The 27,893-nt window shown below is 35.5% G+C and overlaps 5 protein-coding genes and 1 pseudogene across 12 annotated transcripts; all 6 read left to right on the top strand.

Annotated features, from left to right (window-relative positions):
• Positions 1–91: 91 nt before the first annotated feature.
• Positions 92–3,659, top strand: LOC133868236 (F-box/FBD/LRR-repeat protein At5g56420-like; annotated as a pseudogene).
• LOC133868234 (uncharacterized) lies at positions 1,169–3,467 on the top strand. The gene is made up of 3 exons (XM_062305052.1): positions 1,169–1,357; positions 2,885–3,040; positions 3,129–3,467. The coding sequence occupies exons 1-3, from the start codon at positions 1,169–1,171 to the stop codon at positions 3,465–3,467; spliced, it is 684 nt and encodes a 227-aa protein (XP_062161036.1).
• A 3,090-nt stretch (positions 3,660–6,749) lies between the features above and the next one.
• Positions 6,750–10,323, top strand: LOC133867859 (F-box/LRR-repeat protein At4g14103-like). Of its 2 annotated transcripts, XM_062304627.1 has the most exons (4): positions 6,750–7,714; positions 7,944–8,907; positions 9,545–9,700; positions 9,803–10,323. In XM_062304627.1, exons 2-4 carry the CDS (start codon positions 7,960–7,962, stop codon positions 10,064–10,066), a joined length of 1,368 nt encoding a protein of 455 aa, XP_062160611.1. In that variant the 5' UTR covers positions 6,750–7,714; positions 7,944–7,959; the 3' UTR covers positions 10,067–10,323. The 2 variants fall into 2 exon arrangements, with proteins under 2 accessions (XP_062160611.1, XP_062160612.1); XM_062304628.1 differs by having other exon boundaries at positions 6,750–8,907.
• Positions 10,324–11,577: 1,254 nt separating this feature from the next.
• LOC133869637 (F-box/LRR-repeat protein At4g14103-like) lies at positions 11,578–17,066 on the top strand. 2 transcript variants are annotated; one of them, XM_062306687.1, is made up of 5 exons: positions 11,578–11,738; positions 12,233–13,211; positions 15,585–15,740; positions 15,829–16,138; positions 16,330–17,066. In XM_062306687.1, the coding sequence occupies exons 2-5, from the start codon at positions 12,249–12,251 to the stop codon at positions 16,533–16,535; spliced, it is 1,635 nt and encodes a 544-aa protein (XP_062162671.1). In that variant the 5' UTR covers positions 11,578–11,738; positions 12,233–12,248; the 3' UTR covers positions 16,536–17,066. The 2 variants fall into 2 exon arrangements, with proteins under 2 accessions (XP_062162671.1, XP_062162670.1); XM_062306686.1 differs by having other exon boundaries at positions 11,578–11,747.
• A 415-nt stretch (positions 17,067–17,481) lies between these two features.
• LOC133869942 (F-box/LRR-repeat protein At4g14103-like) lies at positions 17,482–21,434 on the top strand. 6 transcript variants are annotated; one of them, XM_062307041.1, is made up of 5 exons: positions 17,482–17,596; positions 17,673–17,911; positions 18,130–19,120; positions 20,659–20,814; positions 20,910–21,434. In XM_062307041.1, exons 3-5 carry the CDS (start codon positions 18,146–18,148, stop codon positions 21,222–21,224), a joined length of 1,446 nt encoding a protein of 481 aa, XP_062163025.1. In that variant the 5' UTR covers positions 17,482–17,596; positions 17,673–17,911; positions 18,130–18,145; the 3' UTR covers positions 21,225–21,434. The 6 variants fall into 6 exon arrangements, with proteins under 6 accessions (XP_062163025.1, XP_062163027.1, XP_062163024.1 ...); XM_062307043.1 differs by having other exon boundaries at positions 18,121–19,120; XM_062307040.1 differs by having other exon boundaries at positions 18,076–19,120.
• Positions 21,435–24,836: 3,402 nt separating this feature from the next.
• Positions 24,837–27,111, top strand: LOC133869546 (F-box/LRR-repeat protein At3g26922-like). The gene is made up of 4 exons (XM_062306572.1): positions 24,837–24,933; positions 25,238–26,220; positions 26,549–26,698; positions 26,802–27,111. Exons 1-4 carry the CDS (start codon positions 24,927–24,929, stop codon positions 27,078–27,080), a joined length of 1,419 nt encoding a protein of 472 aa, XP_062162556.1. The 5' UTR covers positions 24,837–24,926; the 3' UTR covers positions 27,081–27,111.
• The last annotated feature ends 782 nt before the right edge of the window (positions 27,112–27,893 follow it).

The raw sequence follows: 27,893 nt of genomic DNA, 5'->3' as shown, positions 1-27,893 counted from the left end.
TGAATTACTCAATAGAAATAATGTTGGAGTTCCTTTAAAGAATTTTATGTTGGAGTTCCTTTTGAAAACCTAAAGGTTTTTTTGTGCCGGCATGAAAGTAATTTTGATTGCTTAAAATTTTCTCAAAGGCATGAAGTGCATGCTTTAGAATTTCTGTTCCTTTCTTGATTTTGTTTAATGTTAGAAATGTGAATAAGAAAGGCTGAGACAAATCAAGAAGTAAATAATGGGGTGTTTTCTATAAGGATCTGTCAATCTGGTCAAGATTCTGAAACAGCAAAAATTTAGCATTGGCTCTTGATTGTAATGCTCTCAGCTTATAAACTGTGTTTAGCTGAAATAGCTTTTTATAGACAAATGTATTGGATGTATTAGGGGAGCCATCTGAATTATGGAGGCAAATTCACTTAATCAAAATCCCCAAAAGAAGTAGGAACTGAATGAAGAAGAGGACATTGATGGGAACAGCAAATGCTTAAGTAACTTACCTGAGGAGATTCTTCTACACATCCTTTCCTTTCTTCCAACAAAGGATGTTGTTAGGACAAGCGTACTCTCTAAAAGGTGGGATTACCTGTGGGCTTCTGTTCCCAATCTAGTTTTTGAACAATCCTTACCTGCCAAGAGAACGCTTTTGATGGATTTTGTGGATAGGGCGTTTTGTCTTCGTTATTCCTCTGATATAAAACGATTCACTCTCCGTTGTGATGTGCTATGTGATTCATCTCGTGTTAATACATGGATATCTGCTGTAGTAAGACATAATGTTCAATAGTTGTGTATTGAGCTTGACAAATTCGAAGGAGTATTTTCACTGCCTAATTGCTTGTTTACTTGTAAGACACTGACAAGTTTAAAGCTTGAAATGCCCTATATCCTCAAGCTTCCCACTACAATTTGCTTCTCAAATCTAAAGATCTTGACTATTCGAAATGTTACATTTTCGGATGAGTACTTGACCCAGCAGCTTTTCTCTGGTCTGCCAGTCCTTGAGGAGTTGGTATTATTCGGTTGTAGCTGGGGGGATCTTAAGTCTGTGTGTATTTCTGCTCCCAAGCTATATTCTTTGCACATATGGGAAACAGAGATCCCAGATGATGATTTTTGGAATTATAAAGATGTTTGTTAGGTTATGATTGTCGGAGATAGTCTCAAAGAATTTTATTACATGGGTCTTATGTGTGGTGACTATTGCTTATATGAGTCATTCTCACTGGAAAAAGGAGAGCTTGATACTGACTATGAATATGTATCAAACCATGATTATATACCGGACGAAATTATTCATGGCATGTATAAGCTTCTTGTAGGGCTCTCCAATGTAAAATCCCTTAGACTTTCCTCTGACGTGGTTGAGGTACGCCCTCTTCTCTCTTTGTAAATTCAAAACATAATGTAGCATATCAACATAATGGTGGAAAAATTATACCCTCCTTTGCATTGCTTGCATAAATGTGGTATTATTTAGTCGTAAGTTTTCAAAGGGTAAAGCTAATGTCGTATAAAGGAAAGTTACCATTCTATGTTTTCATGCTATTTAAGTTGTGACAAATGTTACGCGAGCATTCTTGTGGATGGGGAAATGTCATGACTCATAAAGAGTCTTGACCCCGGATGAATAAATTATAATGCAGATTAAACTTAAGTCTGAAATCATTTCATCAATAATTGACAACCAATTTGATAATATTCAATATCTTTTTAACTTTTGCTTGCAAAACACTATGTATGAGAGTTGCTTCTCTTGTATACTTTTCGTGTACGTGAACTTTTCTTTCTAATAAATTATTATTCCTGTCTATGAGGGTTTATCAAGTCGCTTGGTTCTCACTGTAATGCTTGGCACTTAGTAAATGGATTGGAAAAGGCCTCCACTCAAGGGGGAGCATAGTCATTCTAGTAGACATTCACATGTCAGACAACGATTAACTAGAGTTTCCACATGTGATGAAATCCTACATTGAGTGGTACCAATAATAGTGAGTAATTGATATAACTTTATGAGATCTTAATCAATTAGTTTGAATTGTTAGGTTACGGTGGTCTCCCCAACATGCGTATCATGATATCAATTGACAAAATTTTCAATTAATTTTAACTTTTAGTTCGCAGTGGTCTCCCAACATGTATTATGATCTCACTTGAAATATTTTCCAAGGTGTTTCGCTCCCTTGTAACAACTGAAACTCCAATTAAAGATCCTGTCATTCTTTGCCAACTTCAAAGAACAATTATGTTATAGATTTTGGTTTCTCTTCAATTTCAAAGAAGGTTGTAGTTTGGTGATTAACCATTTGTTTGTCAAATTAATTGCTTTAGTGACGAGAATTCTCCTTTTTATTTTGGTAATTATTTATGATGCTCACAAAATCATGGGCAAAGCTAAAATATAATCAAATAATACTTGACTTGATAAAGATATCAAAGGAGAGTGTATGCAATTCATAAATTATTTCTTTTAGAAAGTAATACAATCAAATGGGGTTAGTATCTGTATAGCATTTGGAAAACCATTGGATAAGTTCTACTCTGATGTTCCTTTTTGAATGATGAAAGCTTCCATATGTTGTCTATACTTCTACTCTTATGCTATATATTATTGATATTAAACATAAAATTCTTCTGCCTTCTTCTTTTGCTTGGTAAGACTTGAACCTAAGTCTTAACCCCATACCATCCCATCCAGTCTCTTACTACTGAATCCTACATCGTTAGTGATTAGGTTTTTGTTTAATTCTATCTTATTATTCTCGTTGCTCGTCTCATTATTATTAGTCATGCTCCATCATAATCCTAGCATGCTTTTATAGCATGTTTGTCATTTTTATTTGTTTTGTTCCTAGAAGCATTTTAATTATGATGCATTGGTTTATCCTGTGCTTAGGTTTTGATAAATGCGGAAGAACTCCTACCTCATATACCTATGTTCAATAACCTGAAGGAATTGGTATTCCATTGTTGCTTAATAGATCTTGACAGTGCAACGCTATCGACGATTTTGCAAAGATCTCCTTGTCTTGAGAGATTGCAATTTTTGGGGGTAACCTCGCCTTAACTTCAATGTTTACTATCTTGCATCTGTTCCATCTTATTGTTGCTTATACATTTATTTTGAAATGATCATTTAGGGGATCACTTTGTCGTCAAATTGTGAGGAAGATGATAAGATATTGGACCTAGTTCCTCCATGTTTCTTGTCCCATCTCAAGTGGATTGGACTCGATAGTTTTTGTGTGGATAAGAAGTTTCTTTCTTCTTTAAAGATTTTGCTCAACAAGGCTATTGTCTTGGAGACAATAGTTATATTTCTCTTAATGAGTGATTATGAAAGGAGCTTAGATCTGCAAGACAAGATTTGTGAACAATTGATGGAGCTCCCTGCAGGGCCACAAAATTGTAAAATTGTTTTGGAATGGTATGATTCCTTCCCTAAAATAGGTAGGGCCATTTTGGACGTTTTGGAATGAGCCTTTCTCGCGTTTTTACTCTAGAAAAAAGCCATTAAATTCCTTTTCTATTTTTTTGGAAGATGTAAAAGTATGGCTTGTTGGCCTTCTACCTTATCTAGGTAACTTTTTGTTATTGAATGTTATTGTGTGCTAATTCCGTGATAAGTAGTTTTAAATCCCTCAATCTATATAAGCTCATGTTCAATTTTATGCTTTTGGAAAAATGACTGCAGTCGGGAAAAATGACTGCAGTCGTGATAAGTAGTTTGTTTTGTTTTGTTTTTTGCAATGCGCAAGGAAAAGGGGGTTACAAGGGTGATCTTTTTTGATCGGAATGGTATGTAGGGCCTATTTGTGTTTGTTTTTTCCTCTATTTTTGCTGCTTTTCTCTCTCTTTTTAAAAAAAATAGTTGTTTTAAATTGAGAAAAGAAATAGATTTTTGGGAGAACTTCACTTATAACTCTTGAACTTTTATAACTTTTGAAAAAAATTCTTAAATTTTAAAAAAATGTCAATTTAAGGTATTAATTTTTCAATTTCAACCATTCTTTATAATTTTTTATTAAATTTTGTTAAAATTTTTAAAATACCCTTCTTCTTTTTTTAGGGAAAAAAAAAAATTATTAGGATTTAGGTGTTGATTAGAATTTAACGGACTTTGCAAAAATAATCATGAATGAATCTTTGAAAATTTTATAATTTTTTTAAGAAAATAAATACAGGAGTATTTTACAAATTTTGATAGCATTTGATTGAAAATTCTAACGAAATGTTGAAATTAAAAAAAAAAGAAAAAAAGAAAAAAAGATGAATATGTTAAATTGACATTTTTTAAAGTTTGTGTACTTTTTTTAAAAAAATGATGAAAGATCAAAGACTATGTTTGAATTGGGTTAACAGGAAACATTTATTCTGCTCAATCTAGAAATTTACAAGCCAAGGGACCCAAGTGCTACCAATTTCAAACAGTTTACCAAAATCCTAATTCCAAATGGCAATTTTACTACTAACCCCTCTTTGTACCAAGAGAAATTGTCGTATCCAAAAGATTGAAATTACACCTAAGATCAATTTTTGTCCCGCAAATTTGAAAGATTTTTTATTTCTTATTCCAAAAATATAAAAGATAGCAAATATTGTTCTTCCGTTATTGTCCACAATGAATTTAACATCAAATTATAAATGAGTAATGCTACACATCATCCCCTTGTCCTCCTTTTGTCCTCCCAAAATTGATGTGGCTCTTAAAATCACCATTGGATCAAAATCCAATAGTCATATATCAAAAATTCAATGGTAATTTTAAGAGCCACATCAATTTTGGAGGGACAAAAGAAGGATAAATGAATGATGTGTAGCATTACTCATTATAAATTTATCACAACGGTCTCCCATCAACCATGTGTATAATTCAATTCGTGATTTTTTTAATTTTTTTTTTTGTAAAAAAAAAAAATAATAATAATAAAAAAAATAAATAAAATCTAAGGATCCAATAAAGTTCCTTAAAACAAAATTTTCTTTTTTAACACTTTCAAATGTATCATCTGTCATTAATCAGTTTCATAGATTAATCATGGCATCTATATTCTTAATATATTCTCTAATCATCATTCAACTATCGATATCTAGCTGGATTATTATAAACAACACATTTAAACATAATACTCCAAAAACATTTAACTATTCACTAAATTTACACCATAATTACAACAATCCCCACTTCCTAATATTTACCCTATCAAGCATATCTCTAAAAAGTTCACAACACATACATAAAGTCTATTCATCAAAACTAAACCACATAGACATAGGATTTTTCAAACTAACTATTCACCAATCGCCTCGAGATATGCAACTTATCGCTAAACTCCAAGATTTCAAATTTTTTCAAAAAGGTAGATAAATCTATGATATCTCTAAAAAAAATATAAATATAATATAATGAGCAACTTCAATAATCTTCCGTTTGTTTCGGCGTAAAATATTTTTCGAAAAATGATTTCAACATTTTTCGATCTTTGGTAGGGGTGAAACTAATGATAAACAAAAAATAAGCGATCTCAATAAGTAAAAATAATGAATCAATAGTATGACCTCGAGCCATTTAGAGATAGGAAGTATGCACAGAAATCTAATAAAACAATTCTCAATTCTTTCAAAACAAGAATATGAAATAGTATATATTTTTTCATTTTTCAATAATCATAAAAATAAATTGTACACATAAATAATCATTTCTCCTATGAGCAATAAAAAATAATGCAAAGATGCAAAACATATTAAAACCATATGTAGTCCTCTATCGTGGTTGAACTGTTTTCATTGACCAGATTTTTTTTGTTGATCAATATTTTATATCCATACAAAACACAGAAAAATGAATAGAATTCTTTTTTTTTTTACAAACTTTTTTAAGGATAATTTTTGTATTAAAGAATTATACAGTTTGACTGCCAATGGTTCAACTTTGCTATAAAATGAAGAAATGTTAGAGGTATTAAATATTTTATCAAGAGATATGATGTGGAGCTTATTCATTGGAAATTATCAAAACAATTAATAAAAAAAATGTTACAGGTACCAATGAATAAACTCCACATCATTTTAGTACTCATCTCTTAGTAAAAAATTTGTACCCTATAAAAGCATTTATCTATCAAGAAATGAATAATTGAACCGTTGGTCCCTGGGGTTAGCCATAATTATTTTTCACTCTATGTGCTTCAAAAAGTTAATGAGAAGTCCTCGTAGTAAACAATAATTACAAATCAGTCATTAAATACATTTTTCATCCAAAAGTTAACAGATTATATTAGTTAGCTACGTCAAACTTAATAGGAAGCCGACACGTGTCTATTATAATAAAAAAAAATACAAAATCTAATAAAAATATGAATAAATAAAATAAAATATTTGTTTTTCTTTTTTTTTTTAAAAAAAATAGCCACCCCTAAAATCCTTTGGGAGTGCCGACAGCCGCTCCATTGTATTTTGGTTTTTTTTTTTTTAAACAAATATTTTATTTATATTTATATTATATTTTATATATTTTTTATTGTAATGAACACGTGTCGGCTTCTTATTGGAGGTGACATGGCTAACTAACAGAATTTGTTAATTTAATGGATGAAAAATTGATTCAGTAAATAATTCGTAATTATTATTTATCAGAAGACTTTTTATGAACCTTTTAAATCACAAAAAGTAAAAAATAATTATAACCAACTCTAAATACTAACGGTACAATTATCCCTAAAATGACTGAAAACCATTCGGAAAACCGACAAAACAAAAACATCCATAGCATTTGAAACGAAAACCAAACCGAAACACATTTCTCTCTTACTCCCAAGTCCCACAAAAGACCAAAATGTCCAGCAACAACAAAATACAAGAGACCCTGGTGGGGCTCAGACAAGTTCTACCAACTCCTCTTCTGCTTCTCTCTCACCTCCTCTTATCCTTCTCCTCCATGGCGACCCGTACCCGCTACCTGTTCCTCCGCCGCCACGCCATCCGGGTCGGATCCATCCCCTGCCTCCTTGCCGGAGCCGTCAAAGAGGCTGCCGACCACCTCGGATTCTTCGACGCTGTCGCGGCGTCGCCGATTTCATGGCCGTTTTAATAGCTTATCTCATGCTATCGGTGTTCGGTTTATCGGACCAACTCGAACACGATCCCCTGTCCAGGCCCGAGGGGTTTCGATGGTATGAGGGGCTACTGGGTCCGAATCGTTCTTGGAGTGGAGTTTTTTTCCCGCTGGGAACTGTCTCCACTCTCCAAGTGCATTGAATTGTCACCCATGCGGCCACAGCACCCCAAGTCGTTCCTTCCAAAGCAGCTCATACACTTCCCTATGCGTCGTTTGATTTCCGACCTGTTCCACGTGTGCTCCAATTAGCGCCCCTCCATCTGAGCCGTTAAACTCACTCCTCATGCCTTCCAGCTCTCTTAATGCTTTCCACGCGTCACCCATGAATTTTCTTGCTTCTTGAAGCTTTGAATATCAACCTCTCAATGTCTGAAACTTCAATCAATCTCAGCCGTCCTTACACCTAATAGCGAAAACGCCAAAACTTTCTCCGTTGGCTCTTCCTCTTCCCAAAATCCGAACCAGAGACCCCCTTGGGCCCCTTCCATCACACAATAACAGACCTATAAAACACGTTCCCTTTGTGGTTCTCTTGCGCAGCCCTCCAACCCAAACACCAATTTATCTATGAGAAACTCCGTCGTTTAGTTCCCGCCTGTGGCATTAGAGGTATCATCCAACCTTTGTTTCTATGATCCTTCAGTAAAGTAATAGCTAAAATCATGCATTTGCTCATGTTTGTAGCTGAAAATAAATCCCTCTGTAATGCTCATGTGTTCGCTGAATGTTTCTAACTTCGTATCTCGGTGTTAATATGTGTTTCTACAAATTTCCCATTACAGGCTTATAGCCTTTTATGGATGTTACTGTAATCTGACAAATTATTGGGTGTTATCAGGGGGACCATCTGAGTAATGCAGACAACTTCTGTTATTCAAAAACCTCAAAAGAAGCAGAAGCTGAATAGGAACAGAAAATGCTTAGGAAACTTACCTGAGGAGGTTCTTCGACACATCCTTTCCTTTCTTCCAACAAAAGATGTTGTTAAGAATAGCTTACTTTGTAAAAGGTTGGAATACCTATGGACTTCTATTCCCACTCTAGATTTTCACCAGTCACATAACTCGCCTGCTATGAAAGAGCGAAAGAGAACACTTTTTATGAATTTTGTGGACAGGGTGCTTTGTCTTCGTGGCTCCTCTGATATAAAACGATTCACTCTCTGTTGTGATGTGCTACATGATGTATCCCGTGTTAATACGTGGATCTCTGCTGCATTAAGGCATAATGTTCAAGAGTTGTATATTGAGCTTGCCAACTTCAAAGGAGAATTTTCACTGACTTACGTTTTGTTTACTTGTAAGACACTGACAAGCTTGCACCTTAATATGTCGGATATTATCCTCAAGCTTCCCACTACAATTTGTTTCTCAAATCTAAAGATCTTGAGCATCGAAAATGTTATTTTTCCGCAGCAGTACTTGACCAGGAAGCTTTTTTCTGGTCTGCCAGTCCTTGAGGAGCTTAAACTAAAAGATTGCAGCTGGGGGAATCTCTTGTTTTTGAGTATTTCTTCTCCTAAGCTTCATAGGCTGAGCATATTTGAAATGCAGATGCCAGATGATCATTATGGTGATGTTCGTGTTGGTCAGGTTATGATTTTTGGAGATAGTCTTAAAGAATTTCATTACGCGGGTTCTCTGTTCGGCGACTATTGCTTATATAATTCATTCTCACTGAAAAAGGCTGTGATTGATGCTTATGCTGAAGTGATATCAGATCAATTTGCTTATCGCACCTATAAGCTTCTTATAGGGCTCTCCAACGTCAAATTCTTAAAACTTTATGCTAGGGTGCTTGAGGTATGTGTGCTTCTCTCTTTGTAAATTCAAATAATAGTATAACATATCAACATAATGGTGGAATTGTTAGGCCCCCCATTGCATTGCTTGCATAAATGTGGCATGATTTAGTGGTAAAATTGGAAATTAAAGGGTAATGCACTAAAGGTTAAAGCTAATGTCATATAAAGGAAAGTTACCATTATATGTTTTCATGGTACTTAAGTTTTGATAGATGTTTTGTTAGAAAACATAAAGGTAATCTACAGGTGAATCTGAATTATTGAAGTTTCAATTTGTGGTTTAGGTTCATTCTTTTAGGCTATGTGTTATTGATGTTAAACACGTACAATTCTTCTGAATTTTTTTCTTCTTTTGCTTGGTAAGACTTGAACCTAAGTCTTACCCTTATCTCATCTACTCTCTTACTACTAAATCCAGATGACTTTCTACCTACATTAGTGAGTGATTGGAAATTAGTGATTAGGTTTTTATTCAATTCAAAGTTACTCTTCTGGTTGCTCATTTCATAAATTATTAATCACACTCCATCTTGATCCCATGATCCCGGCATGCTTTTTTAATTATCGTGTGTTTGTCATTTTTTTCTTTTTTCCTGAAGTATTTTAACTATGATTCATTTCTTTATCCTGTGTAGAATCTAAAATATGCACCAGAACTCCCACCTCATATGCCCGTGTTCAATAACTTGATGAATTTGGTATTTTTCGATTCGTGGGTAGATCTTGACTGTGAAGCACTGCTGAAAATGTTACAAGGATCTCCTTGTCTTGAGAATCTGGAATTTTTGGGGGTAATCTCATCTGATCTGCATAGTCTTCTATCTTGTATATTTTTCATCTTATTGTTGATTTTCAATAATGGATAAAACATTTATTTTGAAATGATCATATAGGGTATCAGACTCTCCTCAAATTGTGAAGAAGATGATTGTATATTGGACCCAGTGCCTTCATGTTTCTTGTCACACCTCAAGCGCATTAAAGTTGGTAGGTATCATGGATCTAAGAAGGAGTTTACTGCAGTCAAGATTTTGCTCAACAATTCTGTTGCTTTGGAAGAAATGGTTATAACCTGCAAAGAATATTTTGCATGGTACATAGAGGAGCAAAATCATTTTAATTGGAACCTAGAGAAGCAAGAGAACCACTCTGAATAGTTGATAGAGCTCTCTAGAGGGTCAAAAAATTGTAAAATTGTTTTGGAATGAGCTGTTTTTTAGCTTTTACTCTAGAAAAAAGCCATTAAATTCATGTATTTTGGAAGATGTAGAACTATGGCTAATTGGCTTTCTATCTTACCTAGGAACTTGCTGTTATGTGGTGTTCTTGTGTGCGAATTTGGCTTGTGCTATTTTGTAATGCGTCACAATTTCATGTAGTTTATCATTTTGATAAATGTATGATCATTTCATAAGATTGTGACACATCTTTATAATTCAGTAGCTTGATTCTGTTGCAAAACTCAAGATCAGTCAAACTTCTCCAATTTTCCAGATTGCCATGCATTCCTAGCATCTGGAGCTTTGAATCTCAACCTCTCAATCAATCCCTGCTGTTCTTACACCTACTAACAGCAAAAACCCCCAAATTTCCTTGTCTGCTCCGCTTCCCGTTGGCCCTTCAATTGCCCAAGGACCAGAGACCACCTTCCATGACACAAAAACAGATCAGACCAGAATTTAAAAACAATAATAATAATAATAATTTTAAACACTTAAAAAAAAAAAAATTAAGTTTTATTTAATATATATATATATATTTTTTTTATTAAGAGTGACACGTATCATCGTATTATTGGTGCTGGCATGGCGCTTAACAAAATCTGTCAAAATTTTAACGAAATTTTATTTCAATGAGCGATATGTAAATTAGACCAACCAAGTAAATTTGTGAATTGATTTTAATACTATAATTTAGGCTATCCACGTATATCAATGGTGCAATTTTCCATATTTTTCAGCTCCAAACGTTGACGTTTTACTCCATCCATCAGCAACAGCAAATGCTCAGGTTTTGGAGGGAATTCATATTATTATTCCCCGCCAAAAAATAGACCCATAAAAAAACATTCCCTCCATTAAATTACCTCTTTATCTTGATTCTCTTCGCTTCCATCCACCGAAACACCAATCTACCCACGAGAAGCGCCGTCGTTTAGTTCCCGCCGGTGGCATGAGGGTAGGTATCAAAGCCTTCGTTTTTATTTATCATCCTCGAACCATCGTTCTATATTCTACAATTACTTTGCTTGTGTGCTTTTTACCCACATTCCCAGATGTGAGTCTCTGTTTAGAATTAGGATTATCATGACCATCTTCCAACATTTTTCCCATGGATTGTTTGGCATAGGTATCGTTAGAATATGTGAGATTTTTTTTCATATTAGTCTTAGATTTATTTTTTTCTTACTACAATCCTCTGTTCTTGTTCAAATTTATGGGGTCCAATTGTAAAATCAAGTCATAAAATAATTATTTTCTTATTTTATTTTATTTTATTTATTATAACAGAGATCTTTCAATCTGGCCAAGATTCTGTAACGTTGAAAATTCTGTAATAGCTCTTGTTTATAGCTGGGAACTACAAACCCACCGAATCGATGTGTTCCACGTGTCACCCATAAATTTTGTAGCTTCTTGAACATTCAATCTCAACCTTCCAATATTCTCTGAAACCTCATTCTCATTGTCCCGTCCTTACACCCAATAGCAAAAACCCCCAAAGCTTCATCGTCTGCTCCCCTTCCCCCCTTGCCCAAAGACCTCCTTCCATTACTCAAAAACACATCAGTTACCCGTGAGAAGCGCCATCGTTTAGTTCCCGCCAGTGGTCTGAGCCGTAATCATTGAACCCTTTGTTTTTATGATCCTTAACTACTTTTCTTATGTGCTTTTATTGATTCCTAGCACTTAGCTTTTAGGGTAACTTTACTTATAACAATCTCTGAATTACTCAATAGGAAATAATGTTTAGTATTTAAAGAATTTTATGTTGAAGTTCCTTTTGAAAACCTAAAGGTTTTTTGTGCACGCATGAAAGTAATGTTTATTGCTTAAAATTTTCACAAAGGCATGAAGTGCATGCTTTAGAATTTCTGTTCCTTTCTTGATTTTGTTTAATGTTAGAAATGTGAATAAGAAAGGCCGAGACAAATCAATATGTAAATAATGGGGTGTTCTCTATAGACTATAAGGATATGTCAATCTGGTCTAGATTATGAAACAGCGGAATTTTTGCATTAGCTCTTGATTGTAATGCTCTCAGCCTATAAACTGTGTTTAGCAGAAATAGCTTTTTATAGACAAATGTATTGGTTGTATCAGGGGAGCCATCTGAATTATGGAGGCAAATTCACTTATTCAAAATCCCCAAAAGAAGCAGGAACTGAATGAAGAAGACATGGATGGGAACAGCAAATGCTTAAGTAACTTACCTGAGGAGATTCTTCTACACATCCTTTCCTTTCTTCCAACAAAAGATGTTGTTAGGACAAGCGTACCCTCTAAAAGGTGGGATTACCTATGGGCTTCTATTCCCAATCTAGTTTTTGAACAATCCTTACCTGCCAAGAGAACGCTTTTGATGAATTTTGTGGATAGGGCGCTTTGTCTTCGTTATTCCTCTGATATAAAACGATTCACTCTCCGTTGTGATGTGCTATGTGATTCATCTCGTGTTAATACATGGATCTCTGCGGTAGTAAGACATAATGTTCAAGAGTTGAGTATTGAGCTTGACAAATTCAAAGGAGTATTTTCACTGCCTTATTGCTTGTTTACTTGTAAGACACTGACAAGCTTACAGCTTGAAATGCCCTATATCCTCAAGCTTCCCACTACAATTTGCTTCTCAAACCTAAAGATCTTGACTATTCGAAATGTTACATTTTCGGATGAGTACTTGACCCAACAGCTTTTCTCTGGTCTGCCAGTCCTTGAGGAGTTGGTATTATTCGGTTGTAGCTGGGGGGATCTCAAGTCTGTGTGTATTTCTGCTCCCAAGCTATATTTTTTGCACATATGGGAAACAGAGATCCCAGATGATGATTTTTGGAATTATAAAGATGTTTGTCAGGTTATGATTGTTGGAGATAGTCTCAAAGAATTTTATTACATGAGTCTTATGTGCGGTGACTATTGCTTATACAAGTCATTCTCACTGGAAAAAGGAGAGCTTGATACTAACTATGAATATGTATCAGACCATGATTATATACCGGACGAAATTATTCATGGCATGTATAAGCTTCTTGTAGGGCTCTCCAGTGTAAAATCCCTAAGACTTTCCTCTGACGTGGTTGAGGTACGCTCGCTTCTCTCTTTGTAAATTCAAAACATAATTTAGCATATCAACATAATGGTGGAAAAATTAAGCCCTCCTTTGCATTGCTTGCATAAATGTGGTATTATTTAGTCGAAAGTTTTCAAAGGGTAAAGCTAATGTCGTATAAAGGAAAGTTACCATTCTATGTTTTCATGCTATTCAAGTTGTGACAAATGTTACACGAGCATTCTTGTGGATGGGGAAATGTCATGACTCATAAATTGTCTTGACTCCTGATGAATTCTAATAAATTATTATTCATCAAAATCACTATCTATGAGGGTTTATCAAGTCGCTTGCTCCTCAGTGTAATGCTTGGCACTTTGTAAATGGATTGGAAAAGGCCTCCACTCAAGGGGGAGCATAGTCATTCTAGTAGACGTTCACATGTCAGACAACGATTAACTAGAGTTTCCACATGTGATGAAATCCTACATTGAGTGGTACCAATAATAGTGAGTAATTGATATAACTTTATGAGATCTTAATCAATTAGTTTGAATTGTTAGGTTACGGTGGTCTCCCAACATGCGTATCATGATATCAATTGACAAAATTTTCAATTAATTTTAACTTTTAGTTCGCAGTGGTCTCCCAACATGTATTATGATCTCACTTGAAATATTTTCCAAGGTGTTTCGCTCCCTTGTAACAACTGAAACTCCAATTAAAGATCCTGTCATTCTTTGCCAACATCAAAGAACAATTATGTTATAGATTTTGGTTTCTCTTCAATTTCAAAGACGGTTGTAGTTTGGTGATTAACCATTTGTTTGTCAAATTAATTGCTTTATGCTCCGTTTGTTTCGACGTAAAATGGTTTCCGTCGTAAAATGGTTTCAGGGAAGTCATTTTTCTGGAAAATATTTTTCGCCGAAAGCATTTTTCGGTGTTTGGCGAGTACAGAAAATTACAAATAATTTTTATATTTTCATTCAAACATATTAATCTATAAAAATTAATTTTTATTCAAAACATATAAATATTAATATAAAATAATATAAAAATCATCGATAACGAGATTCGTCACTGAACAACAAGATTCTGACCATTTTTACTTGATTTCGGTTAATATAGTCAAAATTCAAGATAATGGCCGGAATCCGGACAGTTTCGTCGAAATCTGGGATGGCCGGATTCCGGCACAAACGGCCGGATTCCGGCTAGATCCGGCCGGCATCTGGCCGGAATCCGGCCTCTCTGGCCAGAGCCGGCAGCTCTCTGGCCAGACCAGCCGGATCCCGGCGATCTGGCCAGACCGACCGGATCCCGGCTAGATCCGGCCGGTCTGGCCAGAGAGGCCGGCCGGATTCCGGCGATCTGGCCGGATCTGGCCAGACCGACCGGATTCCGGCCAGATCCGGCCAGATCGCCGGAATCCGTCCGGCCTCTCTGGCCAGATCGCCGGAATCCGGCCGGTCTGCCCAGATCCAGCCAGATTGGTTGCCGGATTCCGGCGAAGGTGGCCGGATTTCGTCGCCGGATTCCGACGACATTAACCGGATGTTGTCGGAATCCGATACCGCCAAGATTTCGATGGTAGTCGGCTGCTTAAACGTAAAGGTCGACTGCGTTGTTTAAAATAAATCGACCGCATCAGACGTCTTCGGAAAATGATTTACGCTTTTAAAAAGCGTAAATCATTTTCCGAAATTTACTAAGCATTTTTGGTCAAACAGAAATCATTTTCCGGTTGACTATTATTTTCGCCCTTACCAAACACCGGAAAATACCGAAATCATTTTACGCCGAAACAAACGGAGCATTAGTGACGAGAATTCTCCTTTTTATTTTGGTAATTATTTATGATGCTCACAAAATCATGGGCAAAGCTAAAATATAATCAAATAATACTTGACTTGATAAAGATATCAAAGGAGAGTGTATGCAATTCATAAATTAGTTCATTCTTTTTTGCTTTTTATTTCTTTTAGAAAGTAATACAATCAAATGGGGTTAGTATCTGTATAGCATTTGGAAAACCATTTGATAAGTGCTACTCTGATGGTTCCTTCTTGAATGATGAAAGCTTCCATATGTTGTCTATACTTCTACTCTTAGGCTATGTATTATTGATATTAAACACAAAATTCTTCTGCCTTCTTCTTTTACTTGGTAAGACTTGAACCTAAGTCTTAACCCCATCCCATCCAGTCTCTTACTACTGAACCCTACATCATTAGTGGTTAGGTTTTCGTTTAATTCTAACTTATTATTCTTGTTGCTCGTCTCATAATTATTAGTCATGCTCCATCATAATTTTAGCATGCTTTTATAGCATGTTTGTCCTTTTTATCTGTTTTGTTCCTGGAAGTATTTTAATTATGATGCATTGGTTTATCCTGTGCTTAGGTTCTGAGAAATGCGGAAGAACTCCTACCTCATATACCTATGTTCAATAACCTGAAGGAATTGGTATTCCATGGTTGCTTAATGGATCTTGGCTGTGCAACACTATCAACGATTTTGCAAAGATCTCCTTGTCTTGAGAGATTGCAATTTTTGGGGGTAACCTCGCCTTAACTACAATGTTTACTATCTTGTATTTGTTTCATCTTATTATTGCTTATACATTTATTTTGAAATGACTGTTTAGGGGTTCACTCTGTCGTCAAATTGTGAGAAAGATGATAGGATATTGAACCCAATTCCTCCATGTTTCTTGTCCCATCTCAAGTGGATTGGAGTCGATAGTTTTGGTGTGGATGAGAACTTCCTTTTTTCTTTAAAGATTTTTCTCAACAAGGCTATTGTTTTGGAGACAATAGTTATATTTCTCTTGATGGGTGATTATGGAAGGAACTTAAATCTGCAAGACAAGTATTGTGAACAGTTAATGGAGCTCCCTGCAGGGCCACAAAATTGTAAAATTGTTGTGGAATGGTTTGATTCCTTCCCTAATATAGGTACGGTTGTTTTGGAATGAATCTTTCTCGCGTTTTTACTCTAGAAAAAAGCCAGTAGTTTTAAATCCCTCAATTTATAAGCTTATGCTCAATTTTATGCTTTTTATTTCTTTCTCAATTCAGTGTCATTTGTAATGCTGTCTTTGGAAAAATGACGACAGTTGACTCAAGTGCCTTTATCTTTGTGGTAGTTTCACGAGGTTTAAGACTCAAATCTCCTTGGATGCAAACAATTCTTTGGGGGCAGTTTGCTGGCAAAGTCAAAGTATTATCTGATCTATGTGGAGGAAGCGCTTTACATGGGCCTGAGGTTTACCTAACAGGGATCGGTATACGAAGTGGCCATACATTGGAATGGTTCTTTGTCATTAAAAAAAAATTAAATAAAAAATCGTGATAAGTAGTTTGTTTTGTTTTGTTTTTTTTGCAATGCGCAAGGGGAAGGGGGTTACATCGGTGATCTTTTTTGGTAGGGTAATGATTTTTTTACATCACATTGGTGTACATCAACTCTACACCAAGACACATAAGGTGTAAGGCTTATGCATGTGGGTTCTATACATGTGGATACATGTGGATTTCACATGCCCAAGGTTCATGCATATGGGTCTCAAAAAATGATTTTTGCACAATCTATTTATACAACTCCTACACAACCAAAGACACATTGGTAGGACTCATGTAATATGTCTTGGGTTGTGTAGGGGTTGTGGAAATGAATTGTGCAACAAACACATTCCATGGGTCTCATATCCAATGTGTTGCTGTAGACTTAATGTAAACTAAAGCGATGCAGAAATAACACATCTCTTTCTATCATAATGGTATGTAAGTCCTATTTTAAGAGTTGCTTTTTATTGATTATGTACTAGTATCCTTAGTAAATAATGGGTTGGGATGGGCTAGGCTTAGTTTAATAAAGCCCACCGCTTGTAACGGATCCGAATCTATTAATGGACATCTAGGGTTTTAAATTATGGAATTTGTAATGAAATTGAAATTAAAATGGAAGAAAGTGATGAATTGATGAAAGAACAGGATGAGTTAATGGAGTGAATGGAAGAACAATGAAGATCTATAAAATCGGCAAAGGAAAATTATAATGAAATTAAACTCTTCGAGATGTTCGGTCTCCTAGATCATTCGAAGTGCTCAAACCTCCAAATCACAAATGATTAATTTGATTCCATAAATCCTACCATTAAACTATCGGCCCTTATATACACATAGCCCAAACCCATTATTACTAAAGGTCTTTTACATGATATGGGCTTTACTAAACTAAGCCCAGCCCAGCCCAGCCCATTGTTTACCAAGTGTACCATTACAGATTCTTCCCCTTTCTTTTCTCTTGGACGCAATGAAACCCTTCCTCTTCCACCACCAAAATCCCTTCTCCTCCTGAAAGCCTTTTGGACAATGGCGATTTCAGCATGGCTTTTGTAATCCAGATTCCAGGTACAGCTCTTTATAATTCATTAACTTGATTTCCGTTGCAAAACTCAAGATCACTAAAACTTCTCCAATTTTCCAGATTGCCATGCATTTCTAGCATCTTGAGCTTTGAATCTCAACCTCTCAATCAATCTCAGCTGTCATTACACCTAATAAGAGCGAAAACCCCCCAAATTTCCTTGTCTGCTCCGCTTCCCGTTGGCCCTTCAACTGCCCAAGAACCAGAGACAAAAACAGACCAGACCTATAAAACACGTTCGCTCCACCAAATCTGTTCACTTTGTGCTCCTCTTTCGCTGCCCTCCAGTGGCATGAGCGGTAATCACCCAACCTTTGTCTTTATGATCCTTAAGTAATTGCGAAAATGCATTAGCCCATGTTGTATCTGAAAATAAATCCCTTTGTAATGCTCATGTGTTCAGTTGAATGTTTGGAACTTTGTATCTGAGTGTTAATATGTTTCTACAATGTTTTCATTACAGGACTATAGCCTTTTATAGATGTTAATGTGTTTGACCAAGTATTAGGTGTATCAGGGGAACCATCTGAGTTATGGAGACTACTTCTGTTATTCAAAATCCCCAAATGAAGCAGAAACTGAGTGAAGAAGAGGACATTGATGGGAACAGCAAAAGCTTAGGTAACTTACCTGAGGAGCTTCTTCGACACATCATTTCCTTTCTTCCAACAACAGATGCTGTTAGGACAAGCCTACTTTGTAAAAGGTGGGAATACCTATGGGCTTCTATTCCCAATCTAGATTTTCACCTGTTACAACACTCGCCTGCTGAGGAAAAGCGTAGGGGAATGCTCTTTATGAATTTTGTGGACAGAGTGCTTTGTCTTCGTGATTTCTCTGATATAAAACGATTCACTCTTTGTTGTAATGTGCAACTTGATGCATCTCGTGTTAATACGTGGTTCTCTGCTGCATTAAGGCATAATGTTCAGGAGTTGTATGTTGAGCTTGCCAACTTCAAGGGAGAATTTTCACTGCCTTACCGCTTGTTTACTTGTAATACACTGACAAGCTTGCACCTTACTATGCGTCATATTAAGCTCAAGCTTCCTACTACAATTTGTTTCTCAAATCTAAAGATCTTGACTATCGAAAATGTTATATTTCCGCATGAGTACTTGACCCAGCAGCTTTTTTCTGGTCTGCCAGTCCTTGAGGAGCTGAAATTAAAAGATTGCAGCTGGGGGGGTCGCGTGTTTTTGAGTATTTCTCTTCCTAAGCTTCGTTCACTGAGCATATTTGAAGTGCTGATGCCAGATGTTGATTATTGGAATTATTTTGATGATGTTGGTGAGGTTATGATTTTGGGAGATAGTCTTAAAGAATTTTATTACAGGGGTAATCTGTATTGCGACTATTGCTTAGACAAGTCATTCTCACTGGAAAAGGCAGAGATTAATGCTTATGCTGTAGAAGAGACATTAGATCAAGATGCTTATTTCGCCTATAGGCTTCTTATAGGGCTCTCCAGTGTAAAATTCCTAAAACTTAATGGTGCAGTGCTTGAGGTATGCTTGCTTCTCTCTTTGTGAATTCAAATAATAGCGTAACATATCAACATAATGGACTAATGGTGGAAAACGTAAGCCCTCCTTTGCATTGCTTGCATAAATTTGGTATGATTTAGTGGTAAAATTGGAAAGGGTAACAAACTAAAAGGTAAAGCTAATGTCATATAAAGGAAAGTTACCATTTTATGTTTTCATGCAATTCAAGTTGCGACAGATGTTACACCAGCATTCCTGTGGATGGGGAAATGTCATGACACAAAAAGAGTCTTGACTCCTGAAGAATCAATTATAATGCAGATTAAACTCAAGTTTGAAATACTTTCATCAACAATTGACAGAATTTTATCATATTCAATACTTTTCAACCTTTGTTGCAAAACACTGTCTATGTGAGTCTTTTGGTCCTCGATGTAATGCTTGGCATGTAGTAAATGGTTTGGAAAAGGCTTCAACTCAAGGGGAAGCATAGTCATTCTGGTAGAGGTTCGCACGCCTGAGAAAGATTAACCAGAGTATCCACTTGTGATGGAATACTACATTGAGTGGTACCAAGAAAAGTGAGTAATTGATGTAATATTATTAGATCTTAGTCAATTAGTTTAAACTTTAGGTTAAGGTGGTCTCCCAACATGTGCCATGATCTCACTTGAGAAACTTTTCAATTGGTTTAAACTTTTAGGCTATGGTGGTCTCCCAACCCGTGTACCATGATCTCACTTGAGATATTTTCCAAGGTGTTTCACTCCGTTGTAACAAGTGTCTCCTATAAAAGATCCTGTGATTCTATGCCAACATCAATGTCCAAGAACAATTATGTTATATATTTTGTTTTCTGTTCAAATTCAAAGAAGGTTGTAGTTTGGTGATTTGACCATTTGATTGTCAAGTTAAATACTTTAGTTATGATTAGAATTCTCTTTTTTGAAATTTTTTATGATGCTAACAAAATCAAGTGGTCAAAACTAAAATATAATAAAGCAATACTTGACTTAATAAAGATATCAAAGGAGAGTGTATGCTATTCATAATTAGTATCTGCATAGCATTTGAAAAACCATTGGATAAGTGCATTTACATTCTCTTCAGAAAGTGAAAGGTGGTGATTATTGCCAAAACTTTTAAATAGAGAAAGCTGAAAATGAGGTAGTCTGAGTTATGATGGATAAGTTTCCAAACGGAAGGGAACATCTAACAGTGCTTCGTTGCTGTGGGAAAAGATGTGTAAGAGTCCAAATCAATCCTGTTATGGGCTTTACAGAACTCTGGAGGACTTGAACCTAAGTCTTACCCTGATCCCATCCAGTCTCTTACTACTAAATTCAAATGTTTCTACCTACATTAGTGAGTGATTGGAAATTACTGATTAGGTTTTTTATTATTATTTAAAATTCAAAGATATTCTTCTTGTTGCTCATTTCATAATTATTAATCATGCTCTACCATGATCCCAACATGCTTTTTTAACGTGTTTGTCATTTTTATTTGCCTTTTTCCTGTAAGTATTTTAATTATGGTTCACTTCTTCCTGTGTTTAGAATATAAAATATGCAGCAGAAGTCCCAGCTCATATGCCTATGTTCAATAACCTAATGGATTTGTTATTGGTCGATTCGTCAGTAGATCTCGACTGGGAAACACTGCTGAATATATTGCAAGTATCTCCTTGTCTTGAAAATCTGGAATTTTTGGGGGTAATCTCACCTGATCTACTTTGTCTTCCATCTTGTATATGTTCCACCTGATTTTCAATAATGGATAAAACATTTATCTTGAAATGATCATATAGGGTATCAGTCTCTCCGCAAATTATGAAGAAGATGATTGGATATTAGACCCAGTGCCTTTATGTTTCTTGTCACACCTCAAGTGCATTAAAGTTGGTAGGTATCATGGATCTAAGAAGGAGCTTTTTGCATTAAAGATTTTGCTCAAGAATTCTCTTGTTTTGGAAGAAATAGTTATAACTTGCAGAGATTATTTTGGATGGTACATAGAGGAGCAAGATCATTTTGAATGGAATCAGGAGAAGCAAGAGAACCTCTACAAACACTTGATAGAGCTCCCTAGAGGGTCACAAAATTGTAAAATCGTTTTGAAATGAGCTTTTCTTGAGCTCTTACTCTCTTTTTTTTTTCTTTTTTTTTTTTAAAAAAAGCCTTTAATTCCTCTTTCTTGCAAGATGAGAAGCATGGCTTGTTGGCTTTCTACCCTAATTAACTTGCTATTACAGAATGATGGTTTATGTTATTTGTGATATTTAGTTTTGAATCCTCCAAGCTTAGAAGCTTATGATAAATTTGTGTTTAGTTTTTTTTTTTTTTCTTGTTTTTCTCTCCGATTTGGTCTTAATTCTGTGTCCGTCTGCATTGCTGTCTTTGGAAAACCAACCAACAGTCTTTGATTGCTGGGTGCATTACTACATTGGTAGTTTTATTGTATTGTTTGGTTGATTCTACATATCTTTTGTAGAATTAACCAAGGTTTTTCATTTTTTTTTTTATTTTTTTATATAATTTTCAGTTTGGGCCACCTATTTTCATTTTTCTCGTTTTATTTATTTATGTTTCTTTAAATGTTTTTTTGTTTCAATCTTTCAAAAAAAAAATTGTTATTTTTTTTTCCCGAATATATAATGATATATTTGTCTTATTTATACTTTTTTATGGATTTTTTTTTTTTTTTTTTTTTTGGGTTTTTGGGAGAAATTGATATTTTTGGTAATTGAGGGAAAATATTGACACAATTGGTAGTTTAAGGGCACGTTGATAATGGAATAATAGTTTTATGGGATATGTGTAGTTTTTCCTAAAACCTTTTGTTTCCCTTGCTTTTAGTAAACAAGTTAGCAACACAACTATTAGTTGAAAGTTATTAGTATATGTATGCTACTATGAGTTATCAGTTATCAACATGTTGGTGGACTGCTGATAGTACTTGGAGTGTTGTTGTGTAAAAGATATTGCAACTTTGTCTTTTATAGTGTATTTGGATGGAAATGAATGAAATAACTTTTGAGATCGCGAGAGTACTATAGAGGAGCTTAAATTTTTTTCCTCCGATACTTTTTATCTGTGGATATATGGTTATATTTCTCATTGGTTCTAAAATTTCATGATTTTCTTGCTATTTTGTTTTATTTTTCTAGCTAGATGTTTTTTCTTGCATATTTCTTGTGTACTTGAAGACGCTTCACGATAAATATGTACTTTTTTCACGTACTTTAAATTGAGAAAGGGAAAAAGATAAGTAGATTTTACGACTAGTCATGCATATTTGCAAACTAATGAACTTTAGGTCAAATGCTTAAAAAAAAAAAAAAAAAAAAAAAAGAAGAAAAAAAAAAAAGGCAAAGGGCGATTTCGCAGCCATATTTATTATAATGAAACTTGGTGTTTTATGTTCCGTTTGTTTCGGCGTAAAATGGTTTCCGTTGTAAAATAATTTCGGGGAAGTCATTTTTCAGAAAAGTATTTTCCGTCGAAATCATTTTTTGGTGTTTGGCGCGTACGAAAAATTACAAATATTTTTTATATTTTAATTTAATCATATTAATTTAAAAAAATTAAATTTTATTCACAAAATAAAAAATATTAATATAAAATAATATAAAAATATTTTTTAAAATTTGGCATATACAAATTCCGGCAAAGTTGCCGGAATCCGGCACAAAACGGCCGGATCCCGGCCAGTTGACCGGAAATCGGCCGTCCTGGCCAGTTTCTGGCCAGCTGGCCGGAGATTCGGCCAGAACAGCCGGATCCGGCCTCTCCGGCCAGTATCCCGGCCAGACGGCCGGATCCGTCCAGGATTCCGGCCAGATGGCGGGATCTCTGGCTTTCTAGCCGGATACGGCGAGATAGCCAGAGATCCGGCCGTTCCGGCCAGTCTGGCCGGAATCCGACGACATCTGCCGGACGTCCCCGGATTCCGGCTTAATTTGTCGAATTCCGGCACCGATCGGAGTCGGAATCTGACTTGTCGAAATTCGGCAATAATCAACTGCTTGAATGTAAAGGTCGACTGCGTTATTTAAAAAAGAATCGACTACATCTACCATTTTCCAAAATTTATAAGCATTTTTGGTCAAACGGAAATAATTTTCCGGTTGACCATTATTTTCGCCCTTACCAAACACCGGAAAATACCGAAACCATTTTCCAGAAATCATTTTACGCCGAAACAAACGGGGCATTAGAAGGGAATGGACACTCGCCAAGGGTTAAATCGTAATTTTATGGATTCTACCCCTTTCTTTTCTATTGGTTGCAAATTTAATCATACAAAAATCCCTATTTGAAATAGGGTTACTATATTACATGATTTGTGACCATATGAAAAAGGAAATTCTAATAGTACAGTTTAATTATAGAAATGTTTGTTGCAAATCAAGATTCTCTAAAATGCTTATTATGGAGATTTTCCTTTTAAGTCTCAAGTCCCAATAATTTTTTTTCAAATTAAATTAGTAGAATTTTGCTATATCAACCTCTTATCACTTTTAAAAACACAATGAAATATGGAAAATATTGTCAATTTTTGTTTTTTACTTTTCTTTTTCTGAGCTCTCTCCCAAAAACTCTTCGCTGAAAAACATCCTGACCCAAAAGCCATGGGAGGAGGGAAGCTTTGCCTCTCCCTCCTCACCCCTTTCTTCTCATTCCCTCATCTGCTTACGCCTCTTTTGAAGCTCCTATTCTGTTGGAGTTTTCTCTAGCCTTATTTGCTTATTTGGAGGCCCTTTACCTGCTTTTCTTACCATCAACATAGTTTTCATCGGTCATCTTCATCCTCCACTGTGTCTTATGCCGAATTTTGATAGAATCTCAGTCGAATTTTTCGAAGCTAGATCTACGTTTCTCCACTAAATTCAGCACAACACATGCCTCTTCATTGTATTCCCCGTTGTCTTCCGCCTTCATCGACACCAGACTCAACTTCTTTGGACATCCACGTGCCAGAGCGTGGTTTGCACGTGCCAGCAAGTGAATCTCACCAGCTGACGTATGGTGGCTACGTTCCTCCTCCCAACCTTCCCCTGCATCTGCTGTCGGTTGTTTGTGATAGCCCTTGGCGTCCTCTACTAGATAGAGGTCTTCAAGTGCTTATACGTGGTCTTCACATACCGGTGCCATTCAGCCATGCTTGCGGGCCTTAGCTGCTCCCTTTCGATGCTATGATGCTTTTGTTTTTTCTATATTTATTAACTTTTTGTGTCTTCTCAGTGTTCCCTATAGTTATTACCTGATAGGTGTTTGTGTAGAGTTCGTTAGGACCCTATTCACACCTTGTTTAACCGCCTTTATTAGCGGCATCGGTTATTGGCATTTATGCCAAGAATTAATAAGACCGCATCATTTATTTGATGCATTCCCTCGTAATATTTGCTCTCTCTAGTGCTTATTCTTGGATTGTCCAGTTCTAGTATGTGGTTTTTAGTTGTAATTTTTCTTCATTTATCTATTAAAAAAAAAAAAAAAAGGAAATAAAAAGGGGGGGAAATAAGTAAATAAAAGGATAAATAGTAATATGAGTTATGAGTTATGAGTTATGACAACGTCCCGACAGAACTTGGTTTAACATTTTTTTTTTCTCTCCAAACGCTGACGTTTTACACCATCCATCAGCAACAGCAAATGCTCAGGTTTTGGAGGGAATTCCTATTCTTATTCCCCGCCAAAAAATAGACCTATAAAAAAACATTCCCTCCATTAAATTACCTCTTTATCTTGATTCTCTTCGCTTCCATCCACCGAAACACCAATCTACCCACGAGAAGCGCCGTCGTTTAGTTCCCGCCGGTGGCATGAAGGGTAGGTATCAAAGCCTTCGTTTTTATCATCCTTAAACCATCGTTCTATATTCTATAATTACTTTGCTTGTGTGCTTTTTACTCACATTCCCAGATGTGAGTCTCTGTTTAAAATTAGGATTATCATTTCCCATGGATTGTTTGGCAGAGGTATTGTTAGAATATGTGAGATGTTTTTCATTTTAGTCTTAGATTTATTTTTTTCTTACTACAATCCTCTGTTCTTGTTCAAATTTATGCGGTCCAATTGTAAAATCAAGTCATAAAATAATTATTTTCTTATTTTATTTTATTTATTATAACAGAGATCTTTCAATCTGGCCAAGATTCTGCAACGTTGACTATGGAGGCAGATTCTCTTATTCAAAATCCCAAAAAGCGGAAACTGAATGAAGAACAAGGCATTGATGGAAACTACAAATGCTTTGGTAACTTACACGAGGTGTTTCTTCGACACATTCTTTCCTTTCTTCCCATAAAGGATGCTGTAAGGACAAGTGTACTTTCGAGAAGGTGGGAATTCCTTTGGACTTCTAATCCCAATCTTAATTTTGGAGAACCTATGCCTGCTAAGAGAACACTTCTGATGAATTTTGTGGAAAGAGTGCTTTATCTTCGGGACTCACCTGATATAAAAGAATTCGTTCTCGATTTTGATGTGCAAAGTGATGCATGTCGTGTCAAGTCATGGATCACTGCTGCAGTAAGGCGTAATGTTCAAATTTTGAATATCCGCCTTTGGGACTTGAGAGGACAATTTTCATTGCCTCGATGTGTGTTTACTTGTGACACACTGACAAGCTTTTTCCTTGACATGCGGTGTATCCTCAAGGTTCCTCCTCTAATCTGTTTCTCAAATCTAAAGGTCTTGAGTATCGAAAATGTTACATTTTCGGATGATTACACAACCCAGCAGCTTCTTTCTGGTTTGCCAGTCCTTGAGAGTTTGTATTTTAAAAAATGTAGATGGGGGTGTCGCAAAGTTCTGAGTATTTCTGCCCCCAAGCTTCGATATCTAAACATAATTGAAGATGATATGCAGAATCCGAGTGATTGTCAGTTTATGATTTTTGGAGCAACTCTCAAAGTTTTTGTTTATACTGGCGAACTCTTCAATGAATATTGCTTATGTGACTCATTATCACTAGAAAGCGTAGATATTGAAGCTGCTTGCGATGTTGAGTGGCCAAGTGATGAGAGGGCAAGACAAGTTGCTTACCGCATATTTAAGGTGCTTATAGCGATCCCTAATGTAAAAGACCTAAAACTTTACGGTAATGCATATGAGGTACGTTTGCTTCTCTCATTATAATTTGAGTATTTAATGAAACCCTGCACCAAGTAATATAGCAGTGTTGTTGGGTACAAACTTATTGGTTTAAGTTTTTAGGACAAGGTGTCTCAATATGTGTATCATGGCCTCACTTTGATAAAATCTGTTTGTCCAACTATAATTTGGTGATTCAGTTGATCCCACTATACCATTAGTTTCAAATAAGTTTTTAATTAAGTTTCACTATTATACCAACATGCTTTTATTATGCGTTTGTCATTTTCATTTGCTTTGTCCCGCTTAAGTCTCTTAATTATGGTGCATTGTTTTATCTGGTTTTTAGGCTTTAGCACATGCAGCAGAACTCCTACCTAAGATGCCTATCTTCAATAATCTGTGGTATTTGAAACTGGGGTCATTAGATCTTGAATGTGCAGCACTATTGAAGATATTGCAAAATTCTCCGTGTCTTGAGACTCTGAAAATTCTGCAGGTAAACTACACTGGGCTACAATGTTTACCATAATCAATCTTTCCATCTTATTGCATATATAGTATGATGGCTAAACATTTAACTTGCAAAAATAATTTAGCAGATTGATCCGATTTCTGATCGTGAGAAAGCTGATATAATATTGGATCCAATGCCTTCTTGTTTCTTGTCTCATCTCACACGCATTAAAGTTTATAGTTATGATGGAAAGAATGACCTGTACGCTGTAAAGATTTTACTCAAGAAGGCAATTGCTTTGGACGAAATGGTTATATGTTTTGAAGAGTCTCTTGAAGAGAACTTAGAGATGCAAGATTATCTCTACAAACAGTTGATAAAGCTCCCTAAAGGATCACATAATTGTGAAATCGTTTTTAAATGAGCTTTCTTGAACTCTTGCTCTAAAAAAAAAAAAAAAAAGCCTTTAGTTTCTGTTATGGCTTGTTAGCATTTTGCCCTACCTAGGCTACTTGCTGTAATAGAATGTTGGTTTATGTTATTTGTGATAATTAGTTTTGTAAGCTTATGTTAATTTTGTGTTCAATGTTTTATTTTATTTCTTTTTGTTTTTCTCTCCGATTTGGTCCTGATTCAGTGTTATTTGTGATGCTGTCTTTGGAAAATTAACTCCGGTCTTTGATTGTTGGGTGTATTGGTAGTTTTTAAAAACAATGTTCCCAATTTGAATAGACCGAAAATGGTCATGGTGCTATACAATGGGATGCTTAAAAATGTAAAGAAAAATATAATTTAGCCTCTTAAACTACCATATTTTTTTTGGATGACCCCTCAAATTACCAAGGTTTGTACTTTTGGCACTCCAAATTATTAAAGCCTTTGAAAAATGCCTCTTTTGATGAAATCTCTCCATAATACTTCTGCGACGTGTAATTTTTTAATTAAAAAATCAAAAAAATTAAAAAAAAAATCAACTAAAATTTTATTTTATTTTTTATTTATTTTTTTAAAAAAAAAGATAAAGTGTTTGGGATGATGTTATTTCTTAACCGCGACTTGATCTTCTCGACACTTTTTCGGTCACTGTCCGTTTGCAACGCTATGATGACTGATTTTATAGTCCAGCTTGGTGACTTCCAACTCGCAATTATTAGCTTGTTAATCTCGGCAAAGCTTAAGCTTGCCTTGATTTGAAAAATATCCTTCACCTGAGAGAAGCGTGTGATCCTTGAGCTTC

This window comes from Alnus glutinosa, chromosome 5 (assembly GCF_958979055.1).
Source record: "Alnus glutinosa chromosome 5, dhAlnGlut1.1, whole genome shotgun sequence".
NCBI classification, from domain to species: Eukaryota; Viridiplantae; Streptophyta; class Magnoliopsida; order Fagales; family Betulaceae; genus Alnus; species Alnus glutinosa.
The sequence above is the reverse complement of the archived record's forward strand: the minus strand, read 5'-3'. Positions and strand labels throughout refer to the sequence as shown.